This window comes from Heterodontus francisci, chromosome 20 (genome assembly GCF_036365525.1).
Source record: "Heterodontus francisci isolate sHetFra1 chromosome 20, sHetFra1.hap1, whole genome shotgun sequence".
NCBI classification, from domain to species: domain Eukaryota; kingdom Metazoa; phylum Chordata; class Chondrichthyes; order Heterodontiformes; family Heterodontidae; genus Heterodontus; species Heterodontus francisci.
In genome coordinates this window covers 24,726,984-24,742,397 of record NC_090390.1, presented here as the reverse complement: position 1 = coordinate 24,742,397, position 15,414 = coordinate 24,726,984, and the positions used below count along the sequence as shown (strand labels likewise).

General features: G+C 42.7%; 1 protein-coding gene across 6 annotated transcripts in view; it reads right to left on the bottom strand.

The window, feature by feature from the left end:
• rhobtb1 (Rho related BTB domain containing 1) overlaps positions 1-15,414 on the bottom strand; it is a 120,410-nt gene that overhangs the window by 53,848 nt on the left and 51,148 nt on the right. For 5 of the 6 annotated variants that reach the window (XM_068052447.1, XM_068052446.1, XM_068052445.1 and 2 more), the window contains exons 2-3: positions 12,485-12,686; positions 11,515-11,618 (exon numbers count right to left, since the gene is read on the bottom strand). In XM_068052447.1, coding sequence (XP_067908548.1) covers positions 11,515-11,618; positions 12,485-12,676 — 296 coding nt within the window. In that variant the 5' untranslated portion in view covers positions 12,677-12,686. Of the gene's footprint in view, positions 1-11,514; positions 11,619-12,484; positions 12,687-12,812; positions 12,877-15,414 lie in introns of those variants that run through there. The other variant, XM_068052449.1, reaches the window with a different exon arrangement.

Below are 15,414 nucleotides of genomic sequence, written 5' to 3'. Positions count from 1 at the left end.
CTGATTGAACTACATCACTTTCAAACTAAATGTAAAATTCTATCATATTATGGTCACTCTTTCCTAAAGGCTCCTTTACAACAAGATTATTAATTAGCCCTTTTTCACAGCACAATACTTGATCTAAAATAGCCCGTTCCCTATTTGGTTCCTCAATGTACTGCTCTAGAAAACCATCTCGCATACATTACAAGAATTCTTTTTCCACAGCATTAGTACGAATTAACTTTACCCAGTCTACATGTAAATTGAAATACTCCATGATTACTGTATTACCCTTATTACACACACCTCTAATTTCCTGATTTATACTTTGATTTACATTACCACTGCCGTTTGATGGCCTATGAACAACTCCCACCAATGTTTGCTGCCCCTTGCTGTTTCTTAGTTTCACCCAAACTGATTCTACATCTTTATCTTTGAAACTAAGGTCATTTCTCACTACAGTAGTAATGTCCTCTTTAATTAACAGAGCTCCCCCACCACCTTTTCCCAGCTTCCCGTCCTTCCTGAATGTCACGTACCCTTGGATATTCAGGTCCCAGCTTTGGTTTCCTTATAGCCACGTCTGTGTAATGGCTATCAGATCAGACATATGAATTTCTATTTGATCTGACAATTCATCTGTTTCATTGCAAATGCTGTGGGCAGTCAGATACAGAGCCCTTAATTCCTTTTTTAAAAAAATTGTTTTTGTAAACTCTGGCCCGATCTGCTGGCACACTTTCAAGTTTGCAATCACTGTCTCTTCCTGCCATACCCTGATTATATTACCTTTATTGCTACAAAGAACAAAGAACAGTACAGTACAGGAACAGGCCATTCGGCCCTCCAAGCCTGCGCCGATCTTGATGCCTGCCTAAACTAAAACCTTCTGCACTTCCGGGGACCGTATGCCTCTATTCCCATCCTATTCATGTATTTGTCAAGATGCCTCTTAAACGTCGCTATCGTACCTGCTTCCACCACCTCCCCCGGCAGCAAGTTCCAGGCACTCACCACCCTCTGTGTAAAGAACTTGCCTCGCACATCCCCTCTAAACTTTGCGTTTCACACCTTAAACCTATGTCCCCTAGTAACTGACTCTTCCACCCTGGGAAAAAGCTTCTGACTATCCACTCTGTCCATGCCACTCATAACTTTGTAAACCTCTATCATGTTGCCCCTCCACCTCCGTCGTTCCAGTGAAAACAATCCGAGTTTATCCAACCTCTCCTCATAGCTAATGCCCTCCAGACCAGGCAACATCCTGGTAAACCTCTTCTGTACCCTCTTCAAAGTGTCCACGTCCTTCTGGTAGTGTGGCGACCAGAATTGCACGCAATATTCTAAGTGTGGCCTAACTAAAGTTCTGTACAGCTGCAGCATGACTTGCCAATTTTTATACTCTATGCCCCGACCGATGAAGGCAAGCATGCCGTATGCCTTCTTGACTACCTTATCCACCTGCGTTGCCACTTTCAGTGACCTGTATGCCCAGATCTCTCTGCCTGTCAATATTCCTAAGGGTTCTGCCATTTACTGTATACTTCCCACCTGCATTAGACCTTCCAAAATGCATTACCTCACATTTGTCCAGATTAAACTCCATCTGCCATTTCTCCAGCCAAGTCTCCAACCGATCTATATCCTGCTGTGTCCTCTGACAATCCTCATCACTATCCGCAACTCCATCAACCTTTGTGTTGTCCGCAAACTTACTAATCAGACCAGCTACATTTTCCTCCAAATCATTTATATATACTACAAACAGCAAAGGTCCCAGCACTGATCCCTACGGAACACCACTAGTCACATCCCTCCATTCAGAAAAGCACCCTTTCACTGCTACCCTCTGTCTTCTATGACCGAGCCAGTTCTGTATCCATCTTGCCAGCTCACCTCTGATCCCGTGTGACTTCACCTTTTGCACCAGTCTGCCATAAGGGACCTTGTCAAAGGCTTTACTGAAGTCCAAGTAGACAACATCCACTGCCCTTCCTTCATCAATCATCTTTGTCACTTCCTCAAAAAACTCAATCAAATTAGTGAGACACGACCTCCCCTTCACAAAACCATGCTGCCTCTCGCTAATAAGTTCGTTTGTTTCCAAATGGGAGTAAATCCTGTCCCCAGCAATTTCTTCCCTTGCCTCAGTATTCTGGGGTAGATCCCATCAGGCCCTGGGGACTTATCTACCTTAATGCTTTGCAAGACACCCAACACCTCCTCCTTTTCGATAATGAGATGATTGAGACTATATACGTATAAAAAGCCTTGGTATTTTCCTTAATCCTGTTTGCCAATGACTTTTCATGACCCCTTTTAGCCCTCCTGACTCCTTGCTTAAGTTCCTTCTTACTGTCTTTATATTCCTCAAGAGATTCGTCTGTTCCTAGCCTTTCAGCCCTTACGAATGCTTCCTTTTTCTTTTTGACTAGGCTCACAATATCCCGCGTTATCCAAGGTTCCTAAAACTTGCCAAACTTATCCTTCTTCCTCACCGGAACATGCTGGTCCTGGATTCTAATCAACTGACATTTGAAAGGCTACCTTGATCTATTGCCTTGTCAGTTCCTTTTAATTTACTCAATCTTCCTGTACATGATCCATTCCCCCCTATTTAGAGTTCGCAGACCTCTCTACGACCCTAGTTATACCACTCACTAGAACACTGGTCCCAGCACAGTTCAGGTGAAGTCCTTCCCAATGGAACAGCTCCCACAACCCCAGTACTAGTGTCAGTGCCACATGAACCAGAACCCACTTCTCCCACAACAGTCTTTCAGCCTCACATTCATCTCTCTAATCTTATTTACCCTATGCCAATTTGCACGTGGCTCAGGTAATAACCCAGAAATTATTACCTTTGAGGTTCTGCTTTTTAATTTAGTGCCTAGCTCCTCACACTCCCTATGCAGAACCTCTTTCCTAGTCCTATCTATGACATTGGTACCTATGTGGACCACGACAACTGGATCCTCCTCCTCCCACTGCAAGTTCCTCTCCAGCCCTGAGCAGATGTCCTGAACCCTGGCACCAGGCAGGCAACACAGCCTTCTGGATTCTTGCTCTTGGCTGCAGAGAACAGTGTCTGTCCCCCTGACTATACTGTCCCCTACTACTACATTCCTTTTAACTCCCCCCATTTGAATGACTTCCTGTACCATGGTGTCATGGTCAGTCTGCTCATCCACAGCCTTCACTCTTGTCCATAAAAGCTGCAAGAACCTTAAACTAGTTGCTCAACTGCAACAGTTGCGGTTCCTCCACTCCCACCTTCTCGAAAAAATGTCCCAGATAACTTTCCCCCCTCCCTGATGCATTGCCGTGTCTGCAGCTTGGCCTCCAGCTCATTAACTCTATGTCAAAGCTCCTCAAGCCACAGACACTTACTACAGATGTGGTTGCCATGGATTGCAGTGGCATCCAGGAGCTCCCACATGCTGCAGTCGCGACACGTCACCTGTCCTTCCATCTTTATTGTGTTAATTAAATTCATTTTTCTTAGTTAATTTATATTTCCCCTTACTCACCAAACTTCCAACTTTACTATGTGCACTCAAGCAGCACTCAGAGACCTCTGTACTTATAGTCTCTGAAAAACAATGATGAGTCAGCTCTGCTAGAGCTCAGAAACCGCTTTAAGCTATCTACCTAATTAACTAGGAATTATTGCTCTCAATGATTTCCAGGGTTTTGTAACTTTGTACACAAAATTTTGCAAAGATCATTCGTTACTAGGAGTGGCTGCTCTCTCTATGTGTTGAGCTGCAAGAAAGTACATTTCACATTGAATTTAATGAGGTAATGTAGTGGACTGAATTTGCTGACTATAGTTTGAAGTGTAAGTATTTTATATTCACTTTATAGGTTAGTTTCACTACTTTGGAAGTTTGTATGTCTGATCTCGATTTTGCACTTGCGATCTACCAGGTCGGAAAGGGTATTGCTTATGCTGTTTAACTTTGAACCTCAGATAAGGCCCAAGATGACCTGCAGCAACAGCACTAGCAGCAGGAACAGAAACAGTCTCGCCCTCACAGACCTGCCACTCTATAGGAGAGAAGGGATCAGCAGAGAGATGCAGCTCTCAGGAGGCAATACCCGCAACACAGGGTGTACAGGCAGAGGATAAGTTTCCAGTACATGCCAGAACACCAGTGTCTCAGGAGACTCGGGGTCTCAAGTCAAGTGGTGACAGACACAGCCTGCTGAAGAAGATCTGCTGCCAAGTGGACCTGTTGGCCATGCTTTACCGGTGGTTATAGAAGTCATCACCACTTTCAACTTCTTGACCTCCAACGCCTTTCAAGACTCTGCTGGAGATATATGCAGATCCTGCAGTTGGCGGTCCACAAATGCATAAGACAGGTGACTAATACTATGTTTGCCAGATCAATAGTAAGTACACTTTGCCACCGATGATACCAGTCAGAATGAGCAGGTGCTCAGGTTTGCAGCTCTGGATGGCTTCTGAGAGGTGCAGGGTATTGACTGCACACATCTAGCAATTAACGCACCCCTGGATTCCCCAGGAGTGTTCATCAACAGCAAGGGCTTCCACTTAGGCAATGTATCAGTGATGTGCAATCACAAAAAGATGTTAATGCAGGCGTATGCAAGATTCCTAGGCAGCTGCCACGATGCTTTCATCCTGTGCTTGTGCACCCTCCCTGATCTCTCTGCATTTTGAAGCAGACTTACCAGACAAGGGATACACACTTAAAACATGGCTGAAGATACTCAAACAATGAGGCCCATAAGAAACCCAATGAAAGCCATATGATGGCGAGATGTGTCATTTAGCAAGCAATCAACATGCTGAAGACGTGCTTCAGATGCCATGACAGATCTGGATGTGGCCTTCAATACGCATCATGGCGTGCTGCACTCCGCACAGCAGTGAGGTTTGGATCTGCAGGAGGAACGAGGCGCAGAGCCTTCGAGGAGGAGGAACGTGATGTAGCCAATGCACCAAGCAGCAGCACCCATTGTTGCCTGGGATGCCCTCATTATTGTGAAATTCAGTTAGGTGCCACCAGTGCACCCATGTGGCAGCCAGATGCAATACCCATTTCCCCCCCGCCCCAACTCTTCCCTAACACGAAGCAGTCCTGCAAACATCCAAGCCTCCCTTTTACAGCCCCACTTTGCTCAGTATTAATTCTCATCTTATCATCTCAAGTGAAAAGTCCACTTATCAGATAGCAGCCAAAAATGGGCAATGCAGGAAAGGGGCGAAAACAAATATTATTTGTGTGGCTCAGAAATCAAATCGAAACTTAACAATCTAACATTGTATAACACACCCATGGGCATACACTTGTGCAACTATTAATCTTTACTCTTCTTCTTTGCATTCCTACGCAGTGCAATCCCTGTAGCTTCAGCACAGATAGAGACAGGTTGCTCATATCCCTGCTCTGACTGCTGAGAAGCTCTTGGCTGACATCCTCTAGGTTTTGGAGCCTGTGAGCGCCCCACTAAAGACTGCTCCAACTCTAGCTGTGCTTGAACAGACTCAGCCATCAGGACGAGGCAGCATGTGGAATAGCGCAACAGGTGAGAAGTGGAAGCACTTTGAACAGAGTGCCCACTTCGATATCCCCTTTCACCATCATCCCTCTCATGGCCCACCTGCACTTTCCTAGTAGCAATGAGCTAGAGAGCACTTTGCTGCAGATCAGTGGGATGCTGAAGGGCCAAGGCTAGGTTTTCATCAATCCTGTTTATGGTGGCATTCACAGTGTGGAAGCCATTGGTGAGGGCCTGCATGCACACATTTGACTACTGCATTTGATGCTTCATGCAGGTGGCCACTCTTTCCGCGGACAAAGACATCATGCAAATGCCTGCAACATCTCTCCAATTTCTGACTGTGCACTGTGTAGCTGGAAAGCCTGCCAGTACATCGCACATTCTTTGCTGCTGCTCCAGAATTATACTCTTCATCAATGGCCCACAAGGTTCAGCAGCTGTGCCGAAATGAGCAGAGCTTGGGGCATCCTGTGGCCTCCGCTGCAGAAGTCTCCACTGTTGTTTCTAACTTCACCATCTGCTCTTGCTCACTTGTAATGTGTCAGTCACCAGGTGAAAACCTAACCAAATTTCCTTACCAATTTCACCAAAGTGAGGGTATCATGAGCTGGTGCATGGTGCATCATGTTTGCTCAACACAGTTGGTCGGGAAACCCAGAGGTTCGACTCAAATACAGTGGCTAGGTTAAAAAGTCACTGACAGACGTGCTGCACTTACTTCTGGGTTTCAGGTGCGCTACTGCACCCCGCCCCCACTCCTAGCGCATCAGCAAGAAAAATTTCCCCCATGTCCCTTATTTTGGCCTCAACTAAAACCCTGGATTTCTTTGTGCCCTCATCAGGAAGATGGGTGGAGCCTCAGTACTGAAGTATACTAGAGAATGACAAACAATAAAACATATTGTATGCTGGATACAGTGCAGCCCGGGCCTGCGAAGACCATCATCCTCCATCAACTGTAAAAAGAGTGATGGTTATGTGAAGTTACCCTCCCCAACACTGAGCATAAAACTTTGTAAGTGCCTTTGGCCTCCATAGCAGTATAACACTACTGAGATACTTCAACCATGAAACTGTTCGGTGCAAATTCCAATGTGGTACAGCTCCTAGCAACTTGACTTCACATTGCATGGTAGTGACTCCCATGCTGACATAATGATCTTCAGCCCAAGCTCACAATTTCTCTTCTTTCTCTCTGACTCATATCATCACTGCCCATTTCCATCTTATTTAATTATTCTTCAGTTCTAAACAAAGAACAAAGAAAATTACAGCACAGGAACAGGCCCTTCGGCCCTCCAAGCCTACGCCGATCCAAATCCTCTATCTAAACCTGTCGCCTATTTTCTAAGGGTCTGTATCTCTTTACTTCCTGCCCATTCATGTATCTGTCTAGATACATCTTAAAAGACGCTATCGTGCCCGCGTCTACCACCTCCGCTGGTAATGCGTTCCATGCACCCACCACCCTCTGCGTAAAGAACTTTCCACGCATATCCCCCCTAAACTTTTCCCCTTTCACTTTGAACTCGTGACCCCTTGTAATTGAATCCCCCACTCTGGGAAAAAGCTTCTTGCTACCCACCCTGTCGATACCTCTCATGATTTTGTACACCTCAATCAGGTCCCCCCTCAACCTCCGTCTTTCTAATGAAAATAATCCTAATCTGCTCAACCTCTCTTCATAGCTAGCGCCCTCCATACCAGGCAACATCCTGGTGAATCTCCTCTGCACCCTCTCCAAAGCATCCACATCCTTTTGGTAATGTGGCGACCAGAACTGCACGCAGTATTCCAAATGTGGCCGAACCAAAGTCCTATACAACTGTAACATGACCTGCCAACTCTTGTACTCAATACCCCGTCCGATGAAGGAAAGCATGCCGTATGCCTTCTTGACCACTCTATTGACCTGCGTTGCCACCTTCAGGGAACAATGGACCTGAACACCCAAATCTCTCTGTACATCAATTTTCCCCAGGACCTTTCCATTTACTTTATAGTTCACTCTTGAATTGGATCTTCCAAAATGCATCACCTCGCATTTGCCCTGATTGAACTCCATCTGCCATTTCTCTGCCCAACTCTCCAGTCTATCTATATTCTGCTGTATTCTCTGACAGTCCCCTTCAGTATCTGCTACTCCACCAATCTTAGTGTCGTCTGCAAACTTGCTAATCAGACCACCTATACTTTCCTCCAAATCATTTATGTATATCACAAACAACAGTGGTCCCAGCACGGATCCCTGTGGAACACCACTGGTCACACGTCTCCATTTTGAGAAACTCCCTTCCACTGCTACTCTCTGTCTCCTGTTGCCCAGCCAGTTCTTTATCCATCTAGCTAGTACACCCGGGACCCCATGCGACTTCACTTTCTCCATCAGCCTACCATGGGGAACCTTATCAAACGCCTTACTGAAGTCCATGTATATGACATCTACAGCCTTCCCTCATCAATCAACTTTGTCACTTCCTCAAAGAATTCTATTAAGTTGGTAAGACATGACCTTCCCTGCACAAAACCATGTTGCCTATCACTGATAAGCCCATTTTCTTCCAGATGGGAATAGATCCTATCTCTCAGTATCTTCTCCAGCAGCTTCCCTACCACTGACGTCAGGCTCACCGGTCTATAATTACCTGGATTTTCCCTGCTACCCTTCTTAAGCAAGGGAACAACATTAGCAATTCTCAAGTCCTCCGGGACCTCACCCGTGTTTAAGAATGTTGCAAAGATATCTGTTAAGGCCCCAACTATTTCCTCTCTCGCTTCCCACAGTAACCTGGGATAGATCCCATCCGGACCTGGGGACTTGTCCACCTTAATGCCTTTTAGAATACCCAACACTTCCTCCCTCCTTATGCCGACTTGACCTAGAGTAATCAAACATCTGTCCCTAACCTCAACATCCGTCATGTCCCTCTCCTCGGTGAATACTGATGCAAAGTACTCGTTTAGAATCTCACCCATTTTCTCTGACTCCATGCATAACTTTCCTCCTTTGTCCTTGAGTGGGCCAATCCTTTCTCTAGTTACCCTCTTGCTCCTTATATATGAATAAAAGGCTTTGGGATTTTCCGTAACCCTGTTTGCTAAAGATATTTCATGACCCCTTTTAGCCCTCTTAATTCCTCGTTTCAGATTGCGCCTACAATCCCGATATTCTTTCAAAGCTTCGTCTTTCTTCAGCCGCCTAGACCTTATGTGTGCTTCCTTTTTCCTCTTAGCTAGTCTCACAATTTCACCTGTCATCCATGGTTCCCTAATCTTGCCATTTCTACCCCTCATTTTCACAGAAACATGTCTCTCCTGCACGCTAATCAACCTCTCTTTAAAAGCCTCCCACATATCAAAAGTGGATTTACCTTCAAACAGCTGCTCCCAATCTACATTCCCCAGCTCCTGCCGAATTTTGGTATAGTTGGCCTTCCCCCAATTTAGCACTCTTCCTTTAGGACCGCTCTCGTCTTTGTCCATGAGTATTCTAAAACTTACGGAATTGTGATCACTATTCCCAAAGTAGTCCCCTACTGAAACGTCAACCACCTGGCCCGGCTCATTTCCCAACACCAGGTCCAGTATGGCCCCTTCCCGAGTTGGACTATTTACATACTGCTCTAGAAAACCCTCCTGGATGCTCCTTACAAATTCTGCTCCATCTAGACCTCTAACACTAAGTGAATCCCAGTCAATGTTGGGAAAATTAAAATCTCCTATCACCACCACCCTGTTGCTCCTACAGCTTTCCATAATCTGTTTACATATTTGTACCTCTATCTCACGCTCGCTGTTGGGAGGCCTGTAGTACAGCCCCAACATTGTTACCGCACCCTTCCTATTTCTGAGTTCTGCCCATATTGCCTCACAGCTCGAGTCCTCCATAGTGCCTTCCTTCAGCACAGCTGTGATATCCTCTTTGACCAGTAATGCAACTCCTCCACCCCTTTTACCTCCCTCTCTATCCCGCCTGAAGCATCGGTATCCTGGGATATTTAGTTGCCAATCATGCCCTTCCCTTAACCAAGTCTCAGTAATAGCAATAACATCATACTCCCAGGTACTAATCCAAGCCCTAAGTTCATCTGCCTGTTCTGGTTTACTTCTCAATATCTCTCAGTCTTCCATGTACCTTATTCACAGTCCCACATCCACTACAATAACTCACAAGTGAAAATTAAAAATAAAACTGGAATTAAGGTGTTTTTACATGACAGTAATTACTTCAGACACACTGTTAAGAATACTTATTTCTAGGACTTGATAGTGTTAGATATGATGCATCACAAGACATTTTAGTACAACTGACAGTAAAAAAAGTATGTCTAAAACTTTAGTTTCCCCTTGTTTTTCACATGTTTACAGGAAGGTGAAATGGGATTTATGAAAGTGGAATGCTACAAATCAGATAGCATTATAGTGAGGGCGCACTATATACTGCTATGCAAATTTGTACACTATTATTGTTGATGTAATGTTACAATATTGGAGCCAGCTGTTTGAAATATTGAACTAAATATCTATAAAAATTACATGAAGTATTGTCAACTATTGTGTCTAGTTCAGTTGTTTGTATGCCCAAGAGATATACCTGAGGTGCCGTCAGCATTCAGTAAATCACCATGGCAAAGCAATGGTTGAGGGGGGTTTTTAGGTTTGATAAAGATGATTGCAATCTAAGTCAACAGCAACCACTAGCAATGATCAATGTCAGTTGTTTTAATAATCAAATTAAGATCTGAAATTCCCAGCAGTTTTCTGCTTTAGGACTTCTCATTTCCTGCAGGCTTCTATCACACATTTGGTTATCCGCAGCCTGGGCACAAATTCACCAATGATATTTTTATCTACCATTTTGGGCAAGCATCCAAACTCCTTACACCAGAGGCATATGACTGAATCCTCTTATTTTCTGTTCTCCTCTACAGACTGCAGATTGGGTCCCAGCTTATTTATAGCAAGCAATTCGATTAAAACCTTGCAGGTCAGTAAAAGTGAAATGATAGTCAAAGAAGTTGTATAAAGGCTTCACAGCAACTTGCTGCAAATGAAACAATAACTTGCGAGGGCGATTTTGTACAATTTTGCCTTTCGTAATACATATGCCATGCTATTATAGCTGATTTGGAAAGATAAGCAGGTGATTTTGGATCAAACTCACTTTTAAAGGGACATACACTTTTCTAATACAAAAGCAAAATACTGAGGATGCTGGAAATCTGAAACAGACTATGAAATTAAACAATTTTTTTGTTGGCCAGAACAATGGTCTTCACCTCTGTCCTGTCGACCCATGTCTGCTTATGATGCCCAGCTTATTATGCCCAACAATTATTTTAAATGTTGAAAAAACCCCAAGAAAACATTTTTCAAAATGCAGCAGTGTAATTTAGGGGGAAAAATTATAGGGAACTAGTTGTCTGCCCTGCATGCATGACTATTTATTTATATCCTAATCCCACAAAAATGTTGACAACCATTAACTGAACACAGCACTGGCAAGCAAAATTGGGTTGGAAATGAAGGTGTATTTCCACCCCAATAAGCAATTAGCAATTGTTTCTTGATGGAGTAAAATAACTAAGTAATTTGTACATTATTCACAAATTTTTAAAAGGTTGCTAGTTTGTAGAATCAGAACATCTGACAATTTTGTGCTGATTACCAACATTCTATGTTAATTATTCAACAGCTTACTTAAAAGTTGTTTCTAGAAACCAAACACCTATCTCATTTTGTAATATGCAACTCTGTGTTCCAATGTGAAGTTTACTGAACCTAAACTTGAAAATTCAAACTTTTTAATATTGATACATCAGGCCACTCGTACAATTGTACAATATTCATCTCATACTTGAGGTCTTATCAAACTCATTTTTTATTACAAGATTCAATCTTTTTTTTAACTGCAAGATCGAAAAACATACAGACACACACGTCTGTTGTGTATGTGGATTTTATTTCCCCCCACACTGGTATTTTTTTTACCTGCCATATGCAAAACGCCTGTCCTTATGATGGTCACCAAACGTATCCCACAGCCTGAGTGATATGCTAACTTCATCGACAACATCGCGGGAACGTTCGAGCACCTAAATATAACCAGCATATAATTGTTTCAATCAATTACATTAAAAGTCCAATTATGGTATTTTCAACACTAAACTTCAGTATGCTACAGTCATGTCGCAAGAGTAACTCAAACATATCACCCCGCACTTCATGAAACACAGAAAACTACAATGCTATAGTTGTAACTGAGCAAAGAAAGCGGAATTAATTACATCTAAGGTTAAAATGTGCAGCTCCATTGTTCCAGTTTGCATAATACCATTTAAATGCAATGCAACCAACAATTTATCAAATACATGGATTGAGAGATATTTATTTTGAGAACCTCAAGGTAGTTCTAAAGATATTAGCCAGATTGCTGCAGTATTTTCAAATAGTTCAGTTACAATAATAAGTAGTTTGCAGGGCTCTTGCATCTATCTCATCATTAAACTTCAATTTAAAAATACTCAAATCCTTAAAAAATCTGAAACGTAATCTTCTATTTCCAATGGATTTTCATTTTCCAGTTTTCTCAATTTTCATCCAAACCTGAACTCATTCACTTCAAAATGAGTTATACGCTATATAGTTTTAAAACTGTTTTATACAATTTATGTTTAGAGGTCTATTACTTCTACTACTGAATCTAAAATTACATTAAGACATATGTTCGAAAAATATGAAATAACTGCATGGTATTTCCAATCAACTGACTGTTCAATTTTTGTTTTGGTTGACAGTCATATGTGGGTTCTCTGGATTAACCATACAATCAATCAAAAATTAATGAATAATTACATTGGAGTATATTCAAAGCACTATATTGTGGGACTTCATGAATTGAGTATATTTATTATGAAAAGTAGAGTTTATTAAGTCACATTTTTTGGAAAAAAATTCTTACCTCTTGGCAAACACGATACTGATCAATTGCCCAGACAGTGGGAACGTGGGTGGACAGCAGCTGGTATTGTGTCAGGGTGGTATTGCATGCTCTTGCACAGATGAGTCGTGTCTTTCCCACAGCATTGTCTCCGACAACAACGCACTTAATAGTTTCAACATTTGGCCTTTCATAATCCATAGCAGTGTCCATTTACTGTAAACTGCATTGGAACAAACAAAAGAATGTTGAGTACTTACATAACTATGTTTGAACAAAAGCTACTTCATTCAGCAAAATGACCAGAACACAGCAAATGCAATCTAATTTGCAGCCGAATAAACCTGACTCCATTTATACTGGGGCTCTTATTAATCCATAGGCAAATATTGCAACTACTCTGGTATTTTTCAGTGCATTCAAGCCAAATCCTGCCAGTATCTCTTGTCTTTATAAAAACAAGCCTGTCAAACATAAACAAAACTCCACTGTTTAACTAGGCTGGATTACTCATCATCCTAGAAGTGGAAGAGGCCAGATCCTGCTAACCAAAACCTGTAATCTCTGTTTATATCAGTCTACAGATTTTATGATTTTATGTTGAGAATAGAAACACAATACAAAAGTGGAAACCTCTTCAGGCTGGTTTTAGATTCAAGAACTTTCATGTAAAAGACTGACAATAATCTGAAACTGCAACTATGTCAACAGCAACTTGCATATTTTGCCCATTTGTACCAGGAGCTAAGCAGCCAAACTAGCAGTCCAATGAACCATTGGAGGCCACTCAAAAAAAAAATCCTTTTCTGCTGGGCCCAGGAGGAGTTGGGTGCCCCCCACAAAATATCCAGCTCATCGTTGACTCATTTGGAGCCTCTCCCAGGACTCCCCCTGCCCCAATGCCAAGACGCAGCCTGCTGGCCGGCTCAGCATGGAAGCCAGCCGATTTCCTGCCTTCCTACAACTACCCAGCTGCAGCTGAGTACAGGCAGCTCATTGGCAGCCTGATACTAAGGCCTGGAAATTTAAATGGCTCGGGCCTGACAATGGCAACCATTCCAGTGACATCACTGATGTCTCTGGCGGAAATCAAACACCCTAATGGTCTTTTATACGAACAGATTGCCCATAGCATTACTTGGTGAATCAGAGGAAATACTATTTATAAGAATAGGAATGTGATACCACACAACATACACAGTATATTCCGACTATAAAGAAAAATTCTAAGGACCCACCATCCATGATTAATTAAAGAAGTTAAAGAAAGCATCAAACTTAAGGAAAAGGCATATCATTGCGCAAAGATGAGTGGCAGGTCAGATAATTAGTCAGAATATAAAGAACGGCAGAGTATGACTAAAAGGTTAATCAGGAGAAAGAAATTACAGTATGAGAGGAAGCTAACTAGAAATGTAAAAACAGATAGCAAGAGTTTCAACAGCTATTTAAAAAGGAAAAGAGTAAGTAAAGTGAATGTTGGTCCTCGAGAGAGTGAGAATGGGGAGTTAATAGTAGATAATAAGGAAATGGCGGATGAAATGAACAAATATTTTGCTTCTGTCTTCACGATAGAGGATACAAAAAACATTCCAATAATAGATGTAAATTAGGAGGTGGAAGGAATGGAGGAACTTGGTGAAATTACAATCACCAGGGAAACAGTACTGACCAAACTGATGGAGCTGTAGGCTGACAAGTCCCCAGGTCCTGATGGGCTTCATCCTAGGGTCTTAAAAGAGGGGGCTAATGAGGTAGTAGATGCATTGGCGTTAATTTTCAAAATTCACTAGATTCTGGAAAGGTTCCATCAGACTGGAAAAGAACAAATTTAACCCCTCTATTCAAGAAGTGGGGGAGGGGAGGCAGAAAACAAGTAACTATAGGCCAGTTAGCTTGACGTCTGTAGTGGGGAAGGTGTTAGAATCGATCATTAAAGGAGGCTACAGCTGAGCACTTAGAAAACCTCAAGGTAATCAGGAATAGTCAGCATGGCTTTGTGAAAGGGAGACCAGGTTTAAATAATTTATTGGAGTTTTTTGAAGGAGTAACATGTGCCGTGGATTAAGGGGAGCCCGTTGACATACTGTACTTGGATTTCCAGAAGGCACTTGACAAGATGCCACATAAAAGGTTATTGCGCAAAGTAGGAGCTCATGGTGTAATGGATAACATATTACCATGGATAGAAGATTGGCTGGCTGGCAGAAAACAGACAGTAAGCATAAATGGGTCCTTTTCTGATTGGCAGTCCCGCAGAGGTCTGTGCTGGGGCCTCAAACTTTTACAATTTATATCAATGACCTAGATGAGGGGAGTGATAGCACGGTAGCCAAATTTGCAGATGACACAAAGATAGGTAGGAAAGTATGTTGTGAAGAGGAAATAAGGAGGTTGCAGACCGATATAGATAGGAATTGAAAATAAAAGTAAGGATGTTATGCTTCAGTTATACAGGGCATTGGTGAGACCACATCTCGAATACTGTGTGCAGTTTTGGTCTCCTTATTTAAGGTAGGATGTGAATGCATTGGAGGTGGTTCAGAGGAGGTTTACTAGATTGATACCTGGAATGAGCGTGTTGTCTTATGAGGAAAGGTTGGACACACTGGGCTTGTTTGCACTGGAGTTTAGAAGAGTGAGGGGAGACTTGATTGAAGTATATAAGATCCTGAACAATCTTACAAGGTGGATGTGGAAAGGATGTTTCCTCTTGTGAGGGAGTCCGAAACTAGGGGGCACTGTTTTAAAATTAGGGGTCGTCCTTTTAGGACAGAGATGAGGAAATTTTTCTCTCAGTGGGTTGTGGGACTTTGGAACTCTCTGCCTCAGAAGGTGGTGGAGGCAGGGTCATTGAATAATTTTATGGCGGGGTAGATAGATTCTTGTTAGGCAAGGGAATCAAAGGTTATCATGGGAAGATGGGAGTGTGGAATTTGAGACACAAACAG